At 52.2% G+C, this 19066-nt stretch overlaps 2 protein-coding genes across 2 annotated transcripts in view; both read right to left on the bottom strand.

Moving 5' to 3' along the window:
* LOC140897909 (uncharacterized) overlaps window positions 1–19066 on the bottom strand; it is an 80008-nt gene that overhangs the window by 9933 nt on the left and 51009 nt on the right. The window contains exons 4-5 of the mRNA XM_073311171.1: window positions 1964–2090; window positions 1264–1377 (exon numbers count right to left, since the gene is read on the bottom strand). Of these exons, the coding sequence (XP_073167272.1) occupies window positions 1264–1377; window positions 1964–1997 (148 nt within the window). The 5' untranslated portion in view covers window positions 1998–2090. The remainder of the gene's footprint in view (window positions 1–1263; window positions 1378–1963; window positions 2091–19066) is intronic.
* LOC140897524 (uncharacterized) overlaps window positions 14826–19066 on the bottom strand; it is a 122471-nt gene continuing 118230 nt past the window's right edge. The window contains 2 exon segments of the mRNA XM_073310241.1: window positions 14826–16054; window positions 18610–18946. Coding sequence (XP_073166342.1) covers window positions 14826–16054; window positions 18610–18946 — 1566 coding nt within the window.

Below are 19066 nucleotides of genomic sequence, written 5' to 3'. Positions count from 1 at the left end.
TTTGACCAGAAACTATTTGTGGACTTGTATCAAGTTCGGTGAATACTTTCAACCGACACCAAACACCCGAAATGTTGTCGAATGGCTTAAAGAGAACTATTTGCTACTACAAATGACAAGGAATAGTCGCCGGGCCAGGAAAGGTGAGGGTGAATGAGTCTAGATACCAGTGGGGAGGGCATTCACGTTGGATGTGGGAGAGCAATGTTTCCGTCCCTCCTCCAATGACTGTTTTCTTTTAAGTAGAGAAGCTTCAATGGGAGAGACTGAGTGAAACCTACATCAGAAGATCCCATCATCCAGTGATTTCAGCATTTTTTCTGAGAGGCGGGAGACTCAAGTTCAAATCCCTTCTTCCTATCAGGCACAAGAAGGAATTGAACTGGTGCTGGGCGAATACCTGAGTTCAGTGGTTCTCAAACTTCATTGCACCACGACCCCCTTATGCCATGACACCTCCAGGCGGCAGGACAGTAGACCGAGCCCCAGCAGGGGACCTGAAGCCATAACCTGAGCCCCACTGCCCTAAGCAGGGCGGGCTGAAGTCTGAGCCCTGCGTCCCAGAGCAGAAGCCCTCAGGCTTCGGCTTCAGTCCAGGGTCTAACACTGGCCCGGTGACGCCATTAAAACGGGGTCGCGACCCATCGTTTGAGAACTGCTGTCCTAGTCCCTGGGCTAAAGGTTGTCAATTGTCCTCCCTTGCCCCACCCCACCAGGTGTTTTGTGCAAGAAACAGCTTAGACACCTAATCCAGGGGTTCCCGGCTGTGGATCGCCAGCAGAAATAGACGTCTCCCTTCTGCCTAGGTGCCAAAGTCCCATCATAGGATGCAGCTTAGGACACACGCCTCTCTCCTGAGCATCTCCCCCACTGGCTAATTTAGGCGGCTCCCCACCTAGAATGCGGGAGCGGAGGTGGGATGAGAGGGAGACAGAAAGGCTGTTGATGGCCTGAACAGCTTCACCGGCTGCTACTACATTTTGAAGCTAGAGGGAGAGGTTAAAAAAGGAAGAGGGACTCCGTGCTTGGATGATGAGGCAGAATAAGCCAATGGTTTGATGCAGCAGCTCCTGGCAGTTGACAGCCAGAAACAGTCAGGCAGCTTTGAGTGACATCGGTCATCAGGATACGACACTTGCTGGCTACAACCCAGACCTGGGTGCGATGAGGCAACAGCTTGTGGGGGGAGGGGGAAGTCACAGTCCCCCCCCCCCCCCCCCTTCGCTCAACAGGGGGTTTCTGTGTCCAAAACCAACAACTCACCCATATGGGTGCCTCTTGGGATCTCCCCTTCCTCAGAGGTCTGGAGATCCGGAACCCACAGCTCTTCCCCTTGTTCCAGCTGGGTGATCAGCTCAGGTTTGGGAATGGGATATCCTGCTCAGGGGGAGTGAAATCAGGCAAGATCAGCGTGTGTCAGGCATTGGGAGAGTATTTGGCACAAAGCACATTCCCCTGATTTTAACCTGTGCTGGGGGGACGTGGAATCCAAACCAACTGCGGTGCCCAGTGATCACTCAGTACTCACCGTGATTGTGAGAGCTCTGCCTTATTTCCACTCTGTGCATGTAACAAGAAGAACTTCACTGCCCCCCGCACCCCGTCCCAGATTCTGTCCAGGAAGCTCAGCCCTTAAAGGCACATCCCCTAATACCACACAGATGGGAACATGGCCTTCAAGCCTCCTTCGATGAGGCACATCTTTGTGTGTGGTGGTGCTGGTGTGGGGGATTGGGCCTGTGACACTGTTTCCACTCCTGGAAAGCTGGAGGGATGGGAGTGAACTGGCATCCTCACTGCGTGGCTGGCTCCCCTGTCCCATGGGAAGGGTGCACAGATGAAAGTCTCACACTGGATCAGGAGACTGGGAAATCTAACTGACCAGGAAAGAACCTGAGCAGAAAAACTGGGCACATCACAGACCCCACGGCTTCTAATAACCGAGGGCACAGGAATCTCTTACCCAGCGAGGTCACCGTCTCGTAGTTCTCCTGCATGACGTCCCTGTAGAGGGCTCTCTGAGCGGGGTCCAGCAGAGCCCCCTGCCCCTGGGTGAAATACACAGCCACCTCCTCGAAGGTCACCGGCCCCTGAAACAACACGAGTCCCCCACTCAGCACCTGTTGCCCCAGCCACAATCCCACGAGTCACAGGGGAGGAGGGCCGATAAAATGGAAGCTCTGGGGGGGGGGGGTCACAGAGGAGCAGAATCCCACCCCCACCCTGCTCAGAGCAGCCAGGAGGCTTCAGGGTGGGGAGAAGGGGAGAGCTCCTTGTCCCTCCCAGCTGGTGGAGGAGGGCAGAAGCCTTCCCGGTTATCACACACCCACTAGTCAGAGGCTGATATAGGAGATGGAGCCCCTCAGCAGGGTCCAGGGACAGGAATCCCAAACCCCTCCCCATTTCTCACAGCTGGGAGTGAGGGAACGGGGCATCTCCCTTGGGCCTCACCGCTGGGTGTCCCTTTCATATTCCACAGCAGCCCTGGCTAGTAGGTTCAACTTCCAGCACTGAGATTTTTCCTAGCTCTGTCCCCACCCCGGGGGAAATTCCCGCTCCCTGACCACAGGGGGGTTCTCGTCCCAGCAAGTTTTCACACCCTGCCCTGCCCCCTTTTTCATCCTGTTTCCTGCCCTGCCCCCCTGGTACCAACCCAGCGGCAGCTCCCTGAAAATCCCCTCCCTGAGCTGGAATCACTGCAACCATTCCCCTGCCCCAGGCCGTGGGGGATGGGACAAGCTGGTGGTTACTCTGCAGCCTGTCGGGGCAAGAGGAGCAATGGGGGAGGTTTCAGAAGGGGCTGGAGTCCATTTCACAACCCCGACGCTCCCCGGGCCCCTTCCCGGCAGGCAGACACTCTGGACCCTGCCCCACTGGGTCACTTTACTCCTGCGCAGACCCAGCCCCTCCTCCCAGGACCGAAACCACCGAGACTTTTAAACCCTCCCAGGAACAGAGACTTTGGCCCAAAGGCTAGAAAAGAGCAGAATCAAAGGAGCCGTGTTTTGGAGCTTACACGGAGCCCAGAAGAGCTGTTGCGTAGCTCACAAGCTTGTCTCTCTCACCAGCAGAAGTTGGTTCAATAAAAGATATCACCTCCCCAGCTTGTCTCGCTAGATTTTTTTTAAGGCCATAAGGGACTGACACAGTTCAGAGCAACGGCCCCTGTATTTTTCTCATAAGTGATCCTGCCAAGGCCCCAACTTTCAGGCTTTGCCCTTCTTGGGCGTAGACCTGCGTCCCTCTCCCTCCTGAGCGGGATATTATCTGGCTGCACGGTCCCTTGACTATACTGTGATATCCCCAGCCAAAGACAGACCGCCTCAGCATCTCCCCTCGGAGATGGTATGCGACATGACTGCCACAGGTATAACTGACTACACAGCTGTTTCTAAGCAAGCAGATTTCGAAAGCATTACAGAGAAAGCATATTAAATACAATAAAAAGAACCTACACATGTGGTAATAAGCCCACCAGAGATTACCCCCTCGCTTCAGCAAGGGCTCTGGATGGCAATTAGGCCTTCAGTTCCCACACAGGGCCTTTCCCCCTGGTCATAAGAAGCCCATCACAGCTTCAACTCAGTCTTATGGGGCTTCAGGAGGCCAAAGTCCTTCCAGTACTTTCCTAAGGACCGGGGCCCGCCTAGGACCAGAGGTCCTGTCCATTTGCTGGGTCCTGAGCCAGTTTAAAACCAGGTTGTCTCACCAAAAAATTTTTCCTTGTCTTTTGGGCCCTGGAGAACCCAGCTGGAACTAATCTAGGTGACCCTCTCTCCTAGGGGATGGCGTGTGTCTGGAGATGTGACCACCAGAGTGAATTTGCCTAATCACGCCCCCCCCGTGCTGTTGCCCTATTTGCCCTTCCCATGGTGAAAGTTCATCCAATCCCTCAATAACACACAGACCACTGCGTTTTTAGTACAATGGGCTCCAATTTATTAAACTCAGTTCCATAAGGTTTAACCGAGCACACCATGGTTTGTTCAGGATATTACAGGCTACTGTCCCAGGGACCATTAGATCAGATAGTCCAACGGTTCTCAAACTTTGAGGTGGGCCTCCCAAGGGAGGCACAGGAATGTGTCAAGGGAGGAGCGAGCGGTGTGTTTTTAGGGTGGTTGTTTTTTTTTAAAGAGCTCTGGCTGTCAGCCATCGGTGGCTGGGGCTCACGCAAAAGGGCCGTGCACACCTGGAAAGCAGGGATAAAGGGTACAGCTGGGCGCTCCTACCACCCTCCCTCATTCCCTCACCGGGAGGCAGCTGAGACTCGGGCTCTCCTTCCCTTCCCTCCCTCACCTGGAGGCAGCGGGGCACTGGCTGTCCGCCTGGGGGTGGTGGCCGCAGCATAGAAGTCAGGGTGGCAACGGGGCGCTAAGTCTGCTGTAAAAAGTGATACAGACGAATGTCAAACTTTTCACATGGCCACCCTTCACTTCTGTGCTGCTGCCGGCCCTGGTGCTGCCTTCAGAGCTGGGTGCCCAGCCAGCAGCCGCTGCTCTCCGCTCTGCCTTCAGAGCTGGGTGGCCATATATGTATTTGGAGAGGCATAAACGATGACAGACACAAAGAAGGGGGGCCCGATCAAAAAAGTTTGAGAATCACTGATATAGTCTGATGTATAAAATCTACAACACAGGACTAAGAATTTCATCCAGACACCCCATGCACTGAGCCCAATAACTTGTGTTCGACTAAAGCACACTGTCCAGAAAGGCCTCCCATCTCTTCGGAAGAGATCAGTAAAGGAAGAATCCACCTCCTTCCCTTGGTGATTTGTTCCAATAGTTAATGATTCTCCCCATTAAAAATGTGCCTTATTTCTCGTTTGAATTTGTCTGGCTCCAGTGTCCAGTTACTGGTTCTGGTTATGCCTTTCCCCACTCATAAAGTCCTTCCCAAGTTGGTATTTTCTCCCTGTGAAAGGATTTTTATATGCCATCATCAGCTCATCTCCTAGTCCTCCTTCTGCTAAAATAAATAGTTTGAGCCCTTTAAGTCTCTCACTGTGGATTGTTTTCGCCACCCCTTCAATCAATGTTGTGGCTCTTTTCTGCACCCTCTCCAATTTTTCAGAATGTGGACCCTGGAAACGTACACAGCACCACAGTACCTGTCTCACCAAGGTCATGGACAGAGGTAAAACCACCTCCTTCCTCCTATTCCTTTGCAACAGCACCACACTGGGAGCTCCTGTTCTTTGTCTGTCATGACCCCAAAATCCTTTGTGGAGTCACTGCTTTCCAGGATACGGTCCCATATTCTGAAGGTTTGGCCTGCATTCGTTAGGCCTGATTTTCCAAAGTAGGTGGCGAAAAATGCAGCACTTAAGAGGCCCCAGTCATACATCAGGATGCCACAAACACATAAGAGCAGCCATACTGTGTCAGACCAATGGTCCATCTAGCCCAGGGTCCTGTCTTCTGACAGAGGCCAGTGCCAGGTGCCCCAGATGGAACGAACTGAACAGGGAATCATCAAGTGAGCCATCCCCTGTTGCTCATTCCCAGCTTCTGGCAAACGGAGGCTAGGGACACCATTCCTGCCCAGCCTGGCTAATAGCCATTGATGGACCTATTCTCCATGAATTTATCTAGTTCTTTTTTGAACCCTTTTATGGTCTTGGCCTTCACAACATCCTCTAGCAAGGAGTTCCACAGGTTGACTGTGCATTGTGTGAAGAAGTACTTCCTTTTATTGATTTTAAACCTGATGCCTATTAATTTCATTGGGTGACCCCTAGTTCTTGTGTTACGAGAAGTAGTAAACAACACTTCCTTATCTATTTTCTCTACACCAGTCATGATTTTATCGACCTCAATCATATCCTCCCTTAGCCGTCTCTTTTTCAAGCTGAAAAGGCCCAGTCTTATTAATCTCTCCTCATACGGAAGCCATTCCATACCCCTAATAATTTTTGTTGCCCTTTTCTGAACCTTTTCCAATTCCAATATCTCTTTTTTGAGATGGGGCTTTCTGAAAATCTAAGTACACTATATCCATTAGATCCCCTTGGTCCACATGCTTGTTGACCCCCTCAAAGAATTCTAGTAGATTGCTGAGGCATGATTTCCCTTTACTAAAACCATGTTGACTCTCTCTACAAATTATGTTCATCTATATGTCTGACCATATTGCTCTTTATTATAATTTCAACCAGTTTGCCCGGTACTGAAGTCAGGCTTACAGGCCTGTAATTGCCAGGATCACCTCTGGAACCCTTTTTACAATTGGCATCACATTAGCTATCCTCCAGTCATCTGGGTACAGAAGCTGATTTAAACGATAGTTTACAGACTACAGTTAGTTCTGCAATTTCACATTTGAGTTCCTTCAGAACTCTTGGGGGAATTCCATCTGGTCCCGGTGACTTATTGCTGTTTTATCTATCAATTTGTTCCAAAACCTCCTCTTATGACACCTCAGACTGGGACAGTGCCTCAGATCTGGTGGAGGGATAGCTCAGTGGTTTGAGCTCTGGCCTGCTAAACCAGGTTTGTGAGTTTAATCCTTGAGGGGACCATTTAGGGATCTGGGGCAAAAATTGGGGATTGATCCTGCTTTGAGCAGGGGGTTGGACTAGATGACCTCCTGAGGTCCCTTCCAACCCTGAGATTCTATGATCTGTCACCTAAAAAGAATGGCTCAGGTTTGGGAATCTCCCTCACATCCTCAGCCATGAAGACCCATGCAAAGAATTCTTTTAGTTTCTCCGCAATGGCCTTATCGTCTTTGAGTGCTCCTTTAGCACCTCGATCGTCCAGTGGCCCCACTGGTGGTTTAGCAGGCTTCCTGCTTCTGATGTACTTAAAATTTTTTTTGCTACTACTTTTGAAGTCTTTGACTAACTGTTCCCCAAATTCTTTTTTGGCCTTCCTAATTGCATTTTTACACTTCATTTGCCAGAGTTTATGCTCCTTTCTATTTTCCTCACAAGGATTTAACTTCCATTTTTTAAAGGATGCCTTTTTGCCACTCACTGCTTCTTTTGCTTTGTTGTTTAGCCAGGGTGGCTCTTTTCTGGTTCCCTTACTACGTTTTTTAATTTGGGGTATACATTTAAGTTGTGCCTCTATTATGGCATCTTTAAAAAGTTTCCAGGCAGCTTGCAGAGATTTCACATTTGGGGCTGGGCCCCTTAATTTCTGATTCACTAACCTCCTCGTTTTTGTGTTGTTCTCCTTTCTGAAATTAAACGCTACCCTGGAATGGAAATACAATATTTATATTGCAATAGATTTATTATATAATTATATGGTAACAATGAGAAGGGGGTAATTTTTCAGTGATAGTGACTGGGTATTTTTTATGTCTCATTTTCAGTGATAGTGACTGGGTATTTTTTATGTCTCATTTTGTAAGCAAGTGTTTTTTTAAGTGAGGTGAAGCTTGGGGGTACGCCAGACAAATCAGCCTCCTGAAAGGGGGACAGTAGCTTGGAAAGGTTGCGAGCCACTGGACTAGATGACCATCTAAGCCTCCTATGATATGCGGAGCCGGAAGTAACCCAGAGCCAGCTTGTACCTACTGTTGCTAAAAATAGGCACTGTATGTTTCCACAACGTTTTCAAGCCAAGCTCCGCACCCATTGTAAACCGGTGTGGCTCCAACGGGGCCCGATCCCCGGCTGGCGTCAATCAGCTGTAACCGCACCGGAATCAATGAGTCCAGATTCCATCTGGAGTGAATCGGCCATAGCTCCCCTCTGCCCTGCTGGGAGCGACTCCGGTTTGCGCGAGCGGAGGGTGCAGCTGCAGGGCGGGGGAGAAGGGGGGTGCAATGCACACGCGCGCACACACACGCTTTGCACAGGTTCCCAAGGGGCGCCTGGCAATGTGAACATCCACGCCTAGCAAACAAAAGTGCCACTGGCAGGGGGAAAAAAAGCAGGAAGGCGCAGGCATGAACCAACCCCGCTGAGCTGATTTTTCAACCTCAAATCCCCAGCCAACGGCTCGGGGGCGGGATAACCAGAGTCTGCAGGGGGAGGGTGTAACCTTGGTGGGGTGCAAAGGGCAGGTCTCTCTTACCTTTGCTCCAAGGGGTGTCCTCACTGGGGAGCAGCGGGGAGCGTCCGGGGGTGTCCCCCCCCTTCCTTGCGTGGAAGTTCTGCTTCCCTAGGCGGGGGTGTCCCGGGCAGGTTGGGGTTTGCAAATTGCGGGGGGGGGGGAGCAGAGGGGGTGCGACTCCTGGATATTCACCTCGCCCGGCTGCAGCCAGAGTTCGGGGGGGGGGCTCCCGGTGCAGCAGGCTGGAGGGGTGGGGGGGAGGCTGGCTCTTGCAAGGGACAACGCGGAGCTCCCTCCCGGAGCAACAAAGAGTTACTATGTAGCGCGATTCACTTCCTGCTCCTGCGGTGGCTGGCGTGACCCCCAGCGCCCGTCAGGGTCCTAGCGACAAACCGATTGCCTTGCAAGCCAGCCTGCCCCGAGCCTCCCCGAGCCTCCCCCCCCCGCCTCTGCCTCTGCCTCTGCCTCTGCCCCTGCCCCTGCCCCTGCCCCTGCCGCTGCCGCTGCAGGGGACCCCGGCCCCGGGGGCCCGTGGAGCTGCCGTTAAGGAGCCGGGCCCGGTGCAGCTGTTGCAAGCTGCTGCCGGCCGGCGTGGCCGGGCCTGACCTGGCTCCTGCAAAAAGGGAGGAGCTTTGGTGACCAAAATTGCTTGAGCCCGGGCTTCTCTTTCATTACAAATCAAGCCCTGTCCTTGACCTCTGCAGAGGCTGCTCCCCCTCTCTCGGGAGGGCGAATACCAGTAAAGGGGGCAGATCGGAGGGGAGGGACGTGGGCAAAATCTGGGCAGGGGCTAAACTGACAGCACAGGAAGGACAGACAGCTAGGCAGGGGGGATGAGAGGGGCCTAGGGGCAAAATCAGAGGCAGGGGGTAGGGGTCAGGGTTGAGGCGCTGGCAGGCAGTGGCAGAGAGGGGGAAAAGCCCAGGATGGGGCAGGGCAGAGGGGGAAGAGTTACCCCCAAATGGGGCAAGCCAGGCAAAGAGGGTACGGGGAGCATGTTCTCCGGGCCTGCTTCCCAAGGCTGTTTTCTTGGAGGCACAGGACATCCCATTGTCTAGACTGGCAGCTCTTCCCTGCCGGACACGGTGCATTGCGCTGCTAAAGGAGGCTCGATTCAGTGATATAGTTTACCAGACAATAATAGTAATAAAGGTCACGTGTTTTTAGCATTTAAAAGAATCCATCACCAGTTTGCATTTCTGGGGGAAGCCTAGGCCAGTGGTTCTCAAACTAGGGCCACCGCTTGCTCAGGGAAAGCCCCTGGCGGGCCGGGCCGGTTTGTTTACCTGCCGCATCCGCAGGTTCGGCCGATCGCGGCTCCCACTGGCCACGGTTCTCGGCTCCAGGCCAACGGGGGCTGCAGGAAGGGCGACCAGCACATCCCTCGGCCCGCGCCGCTTCCCGCAGCCCCCATTGGCCTGGAGCAGCGAACCGCGGTCAGTGGGAGCCGCGATTGGCCAAACCAGCAGACGCGGCAGGTAAACAAACTGCCCCGGCCTGCCAGGGGCTTTCCCTGCACAAGCAGCGGCCCTAGTTTGAGAACCACTGGCCTAAGGTGACCAGATGTCCCGATTTTATAGGGACAGTCCCGAGATTTGGGGCTTTGTCTTTTATAGGCGCCTATTACACCCCTTGCCCTGTTCCGATTTTTTACACGTGCTCTCTGGTCACCCTAGTAAAGCCCCATAGCAACTCGCACATTTGTCTTTGCTGTTGTTCTGATTTCCTTGGCTGGATGGCCTTTTCCCGGGAACCCACTGCAAATGGAGTTTCGCTCCTTTCAATTATTTACTTTTTAAAATGCTCTTTTTGGCCACTATCACTGTGTTTTTCACACATCGAGAAGTTGAATCCCTACTTGAAGTGCAAAAGTTAACAGCCTCTGAAGTTGCCGGTGTGTCATAAGAATGGCCACACTGGGTCAGACCAAAGGTCCATCTAGCCCAGTGTCCTGTGTCTGACAGTGGCCAGTGCCAGGTGCCCCAGAGGGAATGAACAGAACAGGGAATCATCAAGAGATCCTTTCCCTGTTGCTCATTCCCAGCTTCTAGCAATCAGAGGGTAGGAATACCACCTTTCTAAGGGGGGTTTCAATTCTGATAGGCAGCTCCTTCATGTCTCTCATGACATGTATGTACAGCATCGAGCACAACAGGGCACTGGTCTTGGGCGGGACCTGGAGGTGTGGCTGTAAGACAAATAATCATGTTCTTAAATGAAATGTGACACGTATTCGTGGGTGGCAGGTATCACAGGCCAGGGGATGCAAAGACTCCCCAAACAGCCAGCCGTGGCCCTGCCCATGCTCTGCCCCATGGCCCCCTCCTGGGTTCCCTGCTCTCCCCCCATGGAGCCAGCCAGCCAGCAGGCTGGGACTCAGGGCAGCTGGGGCAGGGCTCCTCTGGCCACGGTGGAGGGTCTGGGGCCCTGGCGGGGAAGGGTGGTGGAAGGGGTGGGGCCTCAGGCAGAAGGGGCAGGGCTGGGGCTAGCCTCCCGGAACAAGTGGTTCACGCACCACCCGTGCCTGTATTTCATAGGCCGTAAAGGAACGGGGAACAAATTGTGGCATGAGGATCAGGCCTAATAAAGTGTACACGCACACACCATCTTAGGACACACACACAGGCACCAGCTCAGGTGGGAAAAGCACACCTCAGAGAGGCTTCCTTGACAGCCTCTGAACCTATTCAAGGCCATTTCTACTCATAATTCCAGACTAAGGACACGGGGAGTTTGAGAAACTAAAATTCTACTTTATAATTTCAAAGCAAGAAATAAAAAGCCCCCCCCCACTGCCCCTCCACCCAACGCCCAGCTCAGCATGGTGCATTTCAACCCCAGCCCAGTGCCGCTTCCAGCTCCTGCAGGCCTCAGCAACGGAGCCAACATTTTACAGTGGGCAGAAAAGTGCAGCGGCTCCGGGAGAGACGCTGGGATCTAGTCACAAATGCTCCGAGAACAGGAAACCCAGGGAATGTGGTTTCACGGGAGCCAAAGAACGGGGTAAACTGACAGCAGTGTCGGCATCTCCAGTCCCAGCCGAGGCTTTTATCTCCCTGGGGATGCACCTGGTGGGTGGGGCAGAGACAGTCTCCCCCCTAGACGGGAAGAGGTGATCAGGTGGGCTGTCAGGTTGCTTGTCTCTCTCTGGCCTCAGAGATGGAGGCAGACCTGTCTTCAAGGCTAGTCAGACCTACTGACATCCCCTGCTTCCTTCTTAGCTCCGCACAGCCTCGTCCTCTGAGGAATTAGATGCCCCCTCATCACTCAACTTGAAGCATCATTCGTTGCCCTGTAGGATTCAGGGATGGCTTCACCCGCTGCTCAGATGGCATTTCCTGTCTCTCTCTGGCCTAAGTGCAGTGAGTTAACAGTTCTCAGACTCAGCGGTCTGGCTCTCCAGAGGAAACCTTACCGTTCCCCCTGTCTTCCGCCTCCCACCCTCTCCCACCCTGACTGGATCCCATGTCACTGCAAGGATCCATCCATAGCTTCCTTCTCCATATCACTTGCTGTCTCTTGAACTGTGACCCTCACAATCACCCATCAGTGTGTATGTCGATACTTATTTATAATGTTCATTGTTCAAACAACATTAAAGTCACCTGGCGAAGGGTGGGGAAACAGTAAAAAACAAATAACAAAGGACTATTCTGGAAAATACTCAGTTGTCAGAGGCAGGTATCCAATAAATCCGCTGTACATCCCACCAAGCCAAACTAATATCCAAGTATGTGATCCAAACGTCTTCAGGAAAGAGAGAAACCCAAAAGTACAAGAGCTGAAAATCCAATTTCAAGTTCACATCCGTTGAAATCCAGGAATATGTTGCCTCTGACTCAAATTCAGGAGACCAGATTTGCCCGTGTTCCTTTTTAAACTGGCTACACCTACTTCACTTTGTGCCTCATTAGTTGTATTATTTACAAAATTTTAGCACCATCATAATGAAAGGAAAACAAACAAAAAATCCCCCAAACTTGCAAATAATCCCCCAAATAATCTGAATTTTGCAAGGAAAAAAGCCCAGAAGCAGAAGCCACTTTGCCAACAGATGGAAACCGGGATTTCAATTCAGAAGGATCACACCATGTCTGGGATTCAATTGCATTCTTCTTCCAGGTCTGTGACACTTTCCTCTCCAGCCCTCACGAGTCTGATTTAGGATCAAAGGAATCAAAGTGCATGGAGAGCCGACACTTTGGGAGGTGGAAGGGTGGAATGTGGGGAGGATAAACAATCAGTGAGCTAATGGGGGGTAGGGGGTGGGGGATCAACATGGTGATGGAGGGAATTTCTCTGACTCATCCCATCACCCTCCAGTAACCCACAGGCTGAGTCAATGCATTTTTCTGTCCCGGCTCCAGCTATTTTAGCATCTATTCAATTCTGCTTCATAAAATACAAAAGGTAGAAATATAAATGTTCCTCAGTACAAGCCAGAGCAAGGTGAGACTTGCTTGGAATGACAAAATCTGTCCCACCAAGGGGGAACTTGGTGCCTGTAACCACCACGTCTCTAAAGGAGTTGCTGCTATAAATGAGATCATAGAATCATAGAAGATCAGGGTTGGAAGAGACCTCAGGAGGTCATCTAGTCCAACCCCCTGCTCAAAGCAGGACCAACACCAACTAAAATCATCCCAGCCAGGGCTTTGTCAAGCCAGGCCTTTAAAACCTCTAAGGATGGAGATTCCACCACCTCCCTAGGTAACCCACTCCAGTGCTTCACCACCCTCCTAGTGAACTAGTGTTTTCTAATATCCAACCTACACCTCCCCCACTGAAACTTAAGACCATTGCTCCTTATTCTGTCATCTGCCACCACTGAGAACAGCTGAGCTCCATCCTCTTTGGAACCCCCCTTCAGGTAGTTGAAGGCTGCTATCAAATCACCCCTTACTCTTCTCTTCTGCAGACTAAATAAGCCCAGTTCCCTCAGCCTCTCCTCATACGTCACGTGCCCCAGCCCCCTAACCATTTTCATTGCCCTCCACTGGACACTCTCCAATTTGTCCACATTTCTTTCTGTATTGGGGGTCCAAAACTGGATGCAATACTCCAGATGTGGCCTCACCAGTGCCGAATAGAGGGGAATAATCACTTCCCTCGATCTGCTGGCAACGCTCCTACTAATGCAGCCCAATATGCCAGTAGCCTTCTTGGCAACAAGGGCACACTGCTGACTCATATCCAGCTTCTCCTCCACTGTAGTCCTCAGATGCTCAGAGTCGGTCAGGAACACTGGCTGACGTCTGACCCAGATCAGACGGAAACATGCTAGCTAACCCCAGCTGAACCCAGACCATATTTCCTAGCCTCAGAGGCTGATGCTGCCAGGGTTGAGGTGTGATTCCTATGCCTCTAGCCTTTTCTAGGCCTCTTTCAAGGGCTGTATGGAAATCAGTCCCTGTCAATGACTAAACGTGGAGGGGGCAGATCAAAGGGGCAGAAGGGGTGAACAACAGGGAGCAGAATCTCTCTAAGCCCAAACCTTCCCTCCCCTCTTACTCCATTATCCCCAAATACTAGCTAGTGCCAGCCGAGAGCCCCATCTGGTTCTCATCTACACAAGCACCAAACCTTCAGTCTCCCAGTTTCTGGGTCCCCTAATATTTCATTCCCCAGAACACAAAGCCCTGGGGGACTGGTAGAGGGGAGTGGACACATTGTCAGCTGTCAGGGACACGTCCCTTGCAGGGAACAGCTCCAGGTAGTGGAGTGGGAATGGGTGGCAAGGGATGGATCACTTGATGAGTACCCGTGCTGTTCATTCCCTCGGGGGCACCTGGCATTGGCCACTGTCGGAAGACAGGATACTGGGCTGGATGGATCTTTGGTCTGACCCAGTCTGGCTGTTCTTATATAGGCAAGTGGGGGAGCCCATCCCAGGGGATGATGGAAGATGGGGGGTGGGGACAGGTGTGTAGAGTGAAGGTGGGGCCTGGCCCAAGTCCTTCTCCTCATCTCCATGGCAGGGGGATCCCGTCTGGGAAGGGAAGGGAGAGGGGGGAACTTCAGCCAGGCAGGGGGAGTGTCTGGAGGAGTTTCTCTCTCTCCCTTCCCCCATCTGTGGCCCATCAGCTCAGCAGCCAGGGCTGCAGCAGGGAGGAGGGGCTGATGGGGGCTTCTCCTCCTCTGCCTGAGGTTTGCTTAGACCTGGCAAAGCCAGAAGGTCACCGATCAGCTCAGGTTTGGCCGCTGCTGTGTCCTCACCCCAGCGATGGGCAGCTGGATGCTTGGGAGCCAAATGCCACAGACACATGTGGGAATTAGGACACTGGTTTGGCACTGGTAGAATCCCCACTGTGTGGAATCTCTGAAGCCTGATATCAGTTAAAGTCTATGCTACAAAGTTTGCTGGCATAGCTATGAACGTAAGAACATACTGCGTCAGACCAAAGGTCCATCTAGCCCAGTATCCTGTCTTCCGATAGTGGCCAGTGCCAGGTGCCCCAGAGGGAATGAACGGAACAGGTAATCGTCAAGTGATCTATCCCCTGTCGCCCATTCCCAGCTTCTGGCAAACAGAGGCTAGGGACAGCATCTCTGCCCATCCTGGCTAATAGCCACTGATGGACCTATGTTGGCGAGGAGTGTGAAAAAAATCATACACCCCCTAGACAACATAGCTATCCCGGAAAAAATCCCAGTGTAGACGCAGCTAGTGCTTCTGTGGGCTTAGCAAATGTCCTTCCAGGAGGTAATTTAGCCATTTCAGCAGATCGCCTTCTGTTGTCTTAAGCTGTGTCTCCACTAAGAGACTTTGCCAGCAGAGATATATCCAGCCAAGGCTTTGCAGTGTAGACAAGCCCGTTAACTCTGTTTGAAGGATTTTCCATGCTAAGGACATTTAAGAGGCATCTTCCCTGTATGGATTTGCCGATGGCTGGCACAGTCAGATAGTTATAGCTGCTCTAGACAGCAAGTGTGAAAGATCGGGACAAAGGTGGGGGGTTAATAGGCGCCTATAAAATTGGGACATCTGGTCACCCTAAGCTGCTCCCACATTCAAGGTTTCTGGGCCATGTGAAGTCTCTGATGCGTAGTAAGGTTTGAGCTCTGATTGAAACGTTTCCCACAGTCGAGGCATTTATAGGGTTTTTCCCCAGTGTGGGTTCTTCTGTGCCTAATAAGGGTTGAGTTCTGATGGAAGCTTTTCCCACATTCAAGGCATTTATAGGGTCTCTCCCCCGTGTGGATTCTCCGGTGCGAAATAAGGGTGGAGCTGTCGCTGAAACTTTTCCCACAGTCCAAGCATTTGTACGGTTTCTCTCCCGTATGGAATATCTGATGTTTAATAAGCTGTGAGCTCCAGTCAAAACTTTCCCCGCAGTCTAAGCATTTATAGGGTCTCTCTCTCGTGTGGATTCTCTGATGCGAAATGAGGTTTGAGCGGCAAATGAAACTTTTCCCACAGTCCATGCATGTGTAGGGCCTCTCTCCCGTGTGCAGTCTCTGGTGAGTAATAAGATCTGAGCTCTGATTGAAGTTTTCCCCACAGTCGGGGCATTTGTAGGGTCGGTCTCCCGTGTGGAGTCTTTGATGCGTAATAAGGTTGGAGCTCTGATTGAAGCTTTTCCCACACTCAATACACTTATAGGGTCTCTCTCCCGTGTGGATTCTACGATGAGAAATAAGATTGGAAGTTTGACTGAAGCTCTTCCCACACTCTGTGCATTTATAGGGTTTCTCTCCCGTGTGGGTTCTCCGATGAGAAATCAGGTTTGAGCTCCGATTGAAGGTTTTCCCGCACTCAGTGCATGTGTTTTTTCTCTCTTCTGCATGGATTCTCTTCTGGGCTGAGGTTTCCTTGAGGCTTTTACAGCCTTCCTCACAATTAAGGGTCTTACCCACTCTTTTCCTCGGTTGGTTGCCCAGCCGCTTCTTTGACTTGTGCTGTTTCCCCCAGATTTTTCCCTGCTCGCAACTCTGGGGAAAATTCCCCTTGGATCTTTCCGACAAGGTCCCCTGAGATGCCACTTGCTCAGGACCTTCCCGCTGTAGATTCTCCTCCTTTTTGTCATTCTCCATCCCATCACCTGCTGAAATAAAGAGAAAGAATTCAGACATGCATCATTCCCCATGCTTGGGTGAAAGAAAAGAACAAGGAAAAGTGAAGAGGGGAAACACAACACAATAAGTGTTGGGGAAAATTGAGAAAGGTATAATTTACTGAACCATCTGTAATTGTTCCTTCTCTGAAGTGGGCGCCAGGAGCGCCGTGATCCATTACAACTGGGTTACATCTCCACATCATCCAAGCATAGAGGGGATGATGTGTGTGAAAGACAGAGAGAAAGTAGTAGTAGAAGAAGAAGAGCCACCACTCTTGAAAGATGAAGAAGAATAACCCTGTTGTGGTCGATCACAGAGTAGGGGGGTGAGGTCCTACATCTATCAGCCAGGGTGGGTGGGTGGGAAGCCATACGTGACATCCACCATGATGATACAACTGATTAGGTCACACTGATGACTGCCTAGGAAGGAATACTATGGAAAGGGATCTGGGGGTCAGAGGATCACAAGCTAAATATGAGTTAACAGTGTAACCCTGTTGCAAAAACACAAACATCGTTCTGGGATGTATTAGCAGGCGTGCTGTAAGCAAGACACGAGAAGTCATTCTTCCGCTCTACTCCATGCTGATACAGCCTCAACTGGAGTACTGTGTCCAGTTCTGGGTACCACATTTCAGGAAAGATGTGGACAAATTGGTGAAAGTCCAGAGAAAAGCAACAAAAATGATGAAAGGTCTAGAAAACATGACCTAGGAGGGAAGATTGAAAAAAAATGGGTTTGTTTAGTCTGGAGAAGAGCAGACTGAGAGGGGACATGTTACCAGTTTTCAAGTGCATAAAAGGTTGTTACAAGGAGGAGGGAGAAACATTGTTCTCCTTAAACTCTGAGGATAGGACGAGGAGCAATGGGCTTAAATTGCAACAAGGGCGGTTTAGGTTGGACATTAGGGAAAACTTCCTGTCAGGGCGGTTAAGCACTGGAATAAAATTGCCTAGGGAGGTTGTGGAATCTCCATCATGGGAGATTTTTAAGAGCAGGTTGGACAAACCCCTGCCAGGGATGGTCCAGAAAATACTTAGTCCTGCCTTGAGCGCAGGTCCCTTCCCGTCCTATGACCCCTCCTGGCCACAGCCCTGACGTGGGTGAGATGAGGCAGAACTGGGAAGGTTCATTCACAACATGTTTGTGGGAGTCTCCGCTTTTTGCCTCACACTCTGATGCCTTCTCTGTCAGTTTGATTGACTCCCCAGCTGTTCAGGCACCTCCCGTAATTCCCCCCCTTTCCTCAAAGCCCTGGAGATCCGGGACCCACGGCTCTATCCCTTGTTCCAGCCGGGTGATCAGGCCAGGTTGGGGGAAGGGGAATCCTGCTCGGGGCGGCGGATGAAATCAGACCAGATCAGGCATTGGGAGAGTGTTTGTCACAAAGAAGATTCCTTGATCTCAACCTGGCCCCGCGCTGGGCTCGGGGGACATGGAATCTGAACGGATGGGACCATGGTTAGGAGCAGCGCAAGGTTCCTAAAAGTGGGGGGCACCAATGCCTGACCCATGGCCCCACCCCTGAGCTGTTCCTTCCCCCTGAGGCCCCGTCCCTTCCCCTGAGACCCTGCCCCACCCCACCCCTTCTCTCCAAGTCCTCCCCCTCGCACCACCCATTCCCCCGAGTCCCTGCCCTCGCATTGCCTGCTTCTGCCTGAGCCCCCTGCCTCTTCCCCCAAGACCCCACCTCCTGCTTGCTCCTCTTCACCCCCTCCCTCCCATCGCTTGCCCTTATGGCCGGTAAAAAGAGGGAGGGCATAGCCCCCTGGCCACCTCTGTTCTGGCACCCCTGATCGTGGTCACTGAGCCCCCTTGGGATGGGAAGGGGGGAGATGTGCCTTTGACAGATTTGGAGCCACTCTGTAGTAAATTATGAATATTATATGTTCTCTTTTTCTGACAGATGTAAGGGTGGTGGCTGCAAGACTACAAGGGGTTAATTCAAGAAAGGCTTGGCTGGAGGTACACAGGAAGACAGTGACTTCAGATAACCACCCTTTGCACTCAAGATACACTTGTGCTGGAGGCTAAGGAGTGATCACTTAGGCACCCATAGGTGCTGACTTTTGGTTTTCCCAGGGCATGCCCCGCCTTGAAGCCCCGAGCCTACTCTGCCCCCCTCCCTGAGGCCCCACCCTCACTCTGCCCCTCCCCTGACACCCTCCCCTCGCTCGCCTCGGGCCTATTTCTAAACCCCAAGAGCCCAGAGCCCTGCCCAGGGATGGAGCTAATCCCGGGAAGGGAGGAGAAGTGGGATTCTGTGTGTGAATGAGAATTGAGACAGGCAGGTCAGGACCGTTCTTCTGACACCTTGAGGTCTGGAGGGGACGGGGATAATGAGCATCATAATGGGTTTCGGACTCCTCCATCCTGTGGGAAGGGGTGTGGAGATCTGAGTCTCTCACCCTGGATCTGAGGATTATCAGGCCCATGCCCCTGAAATTGAAGTGACCAGGGCAGACCCTGAGAAGAAGCTGAAATGGCCACATCCCAACTCCCTCAGCTTCCAATAACTGAGGCGACAAGAACCCCTTACCCGGCAAGGTCACCGTCTCGTAGTTCTCCTGCATGACGTCCCTGTAGAGGGCTCTCTGAGCGGGGTCCAGCAGAGCCCCCTGACCCTGGGTGAAATAAATAGCCACCTCCTCGAAGGTCACCGGCCCCTGAAACAGCAAGAGACCCCCACTCAGCCCCTGCTGCCCCAGCCACAATCCCATTAGTTGCAGGGGTGGGGGACCAATAAAACGGAAGCTCTGGGGGGCAGAGGTGAAAGTAAGCCGGTATGCCACGGTACGGTGTACTGGCAAGAGACGGTGCACCGTACTGGGGCAGCCCGGCTTCCCCAGGGGGCAATTTAAAGGGCCTGGGGCTCCGGCTGCTATTTAAAGGGTCTGGGGCTCCCCTGCTTCTACCGCCTGGGCCCTTTAAATAGCCCTTGGAGCCCCATCGCCACTACTCCAGGGCTCCGGCGGCTATTTAAAGGACTGCGGCGG

This window comes from Lepidochelys kempii, chromosome 14 (genome assembly GCF_965140265.1).
Source record: "Lepidochelys kempii isolate rLepKem1 chromosome 14, rLepKem1.hap2, whole genome shotgun sequence".
NCBI classification, from domain to species: Eukaryota; Metazoa; Chordata; order Testudines; family Cheloniidae; genus Lepidochelys; species Lepidochelys kempii.
This window is presented reverse-complemented; position numbering and strand designations above follow the sequence as displayed.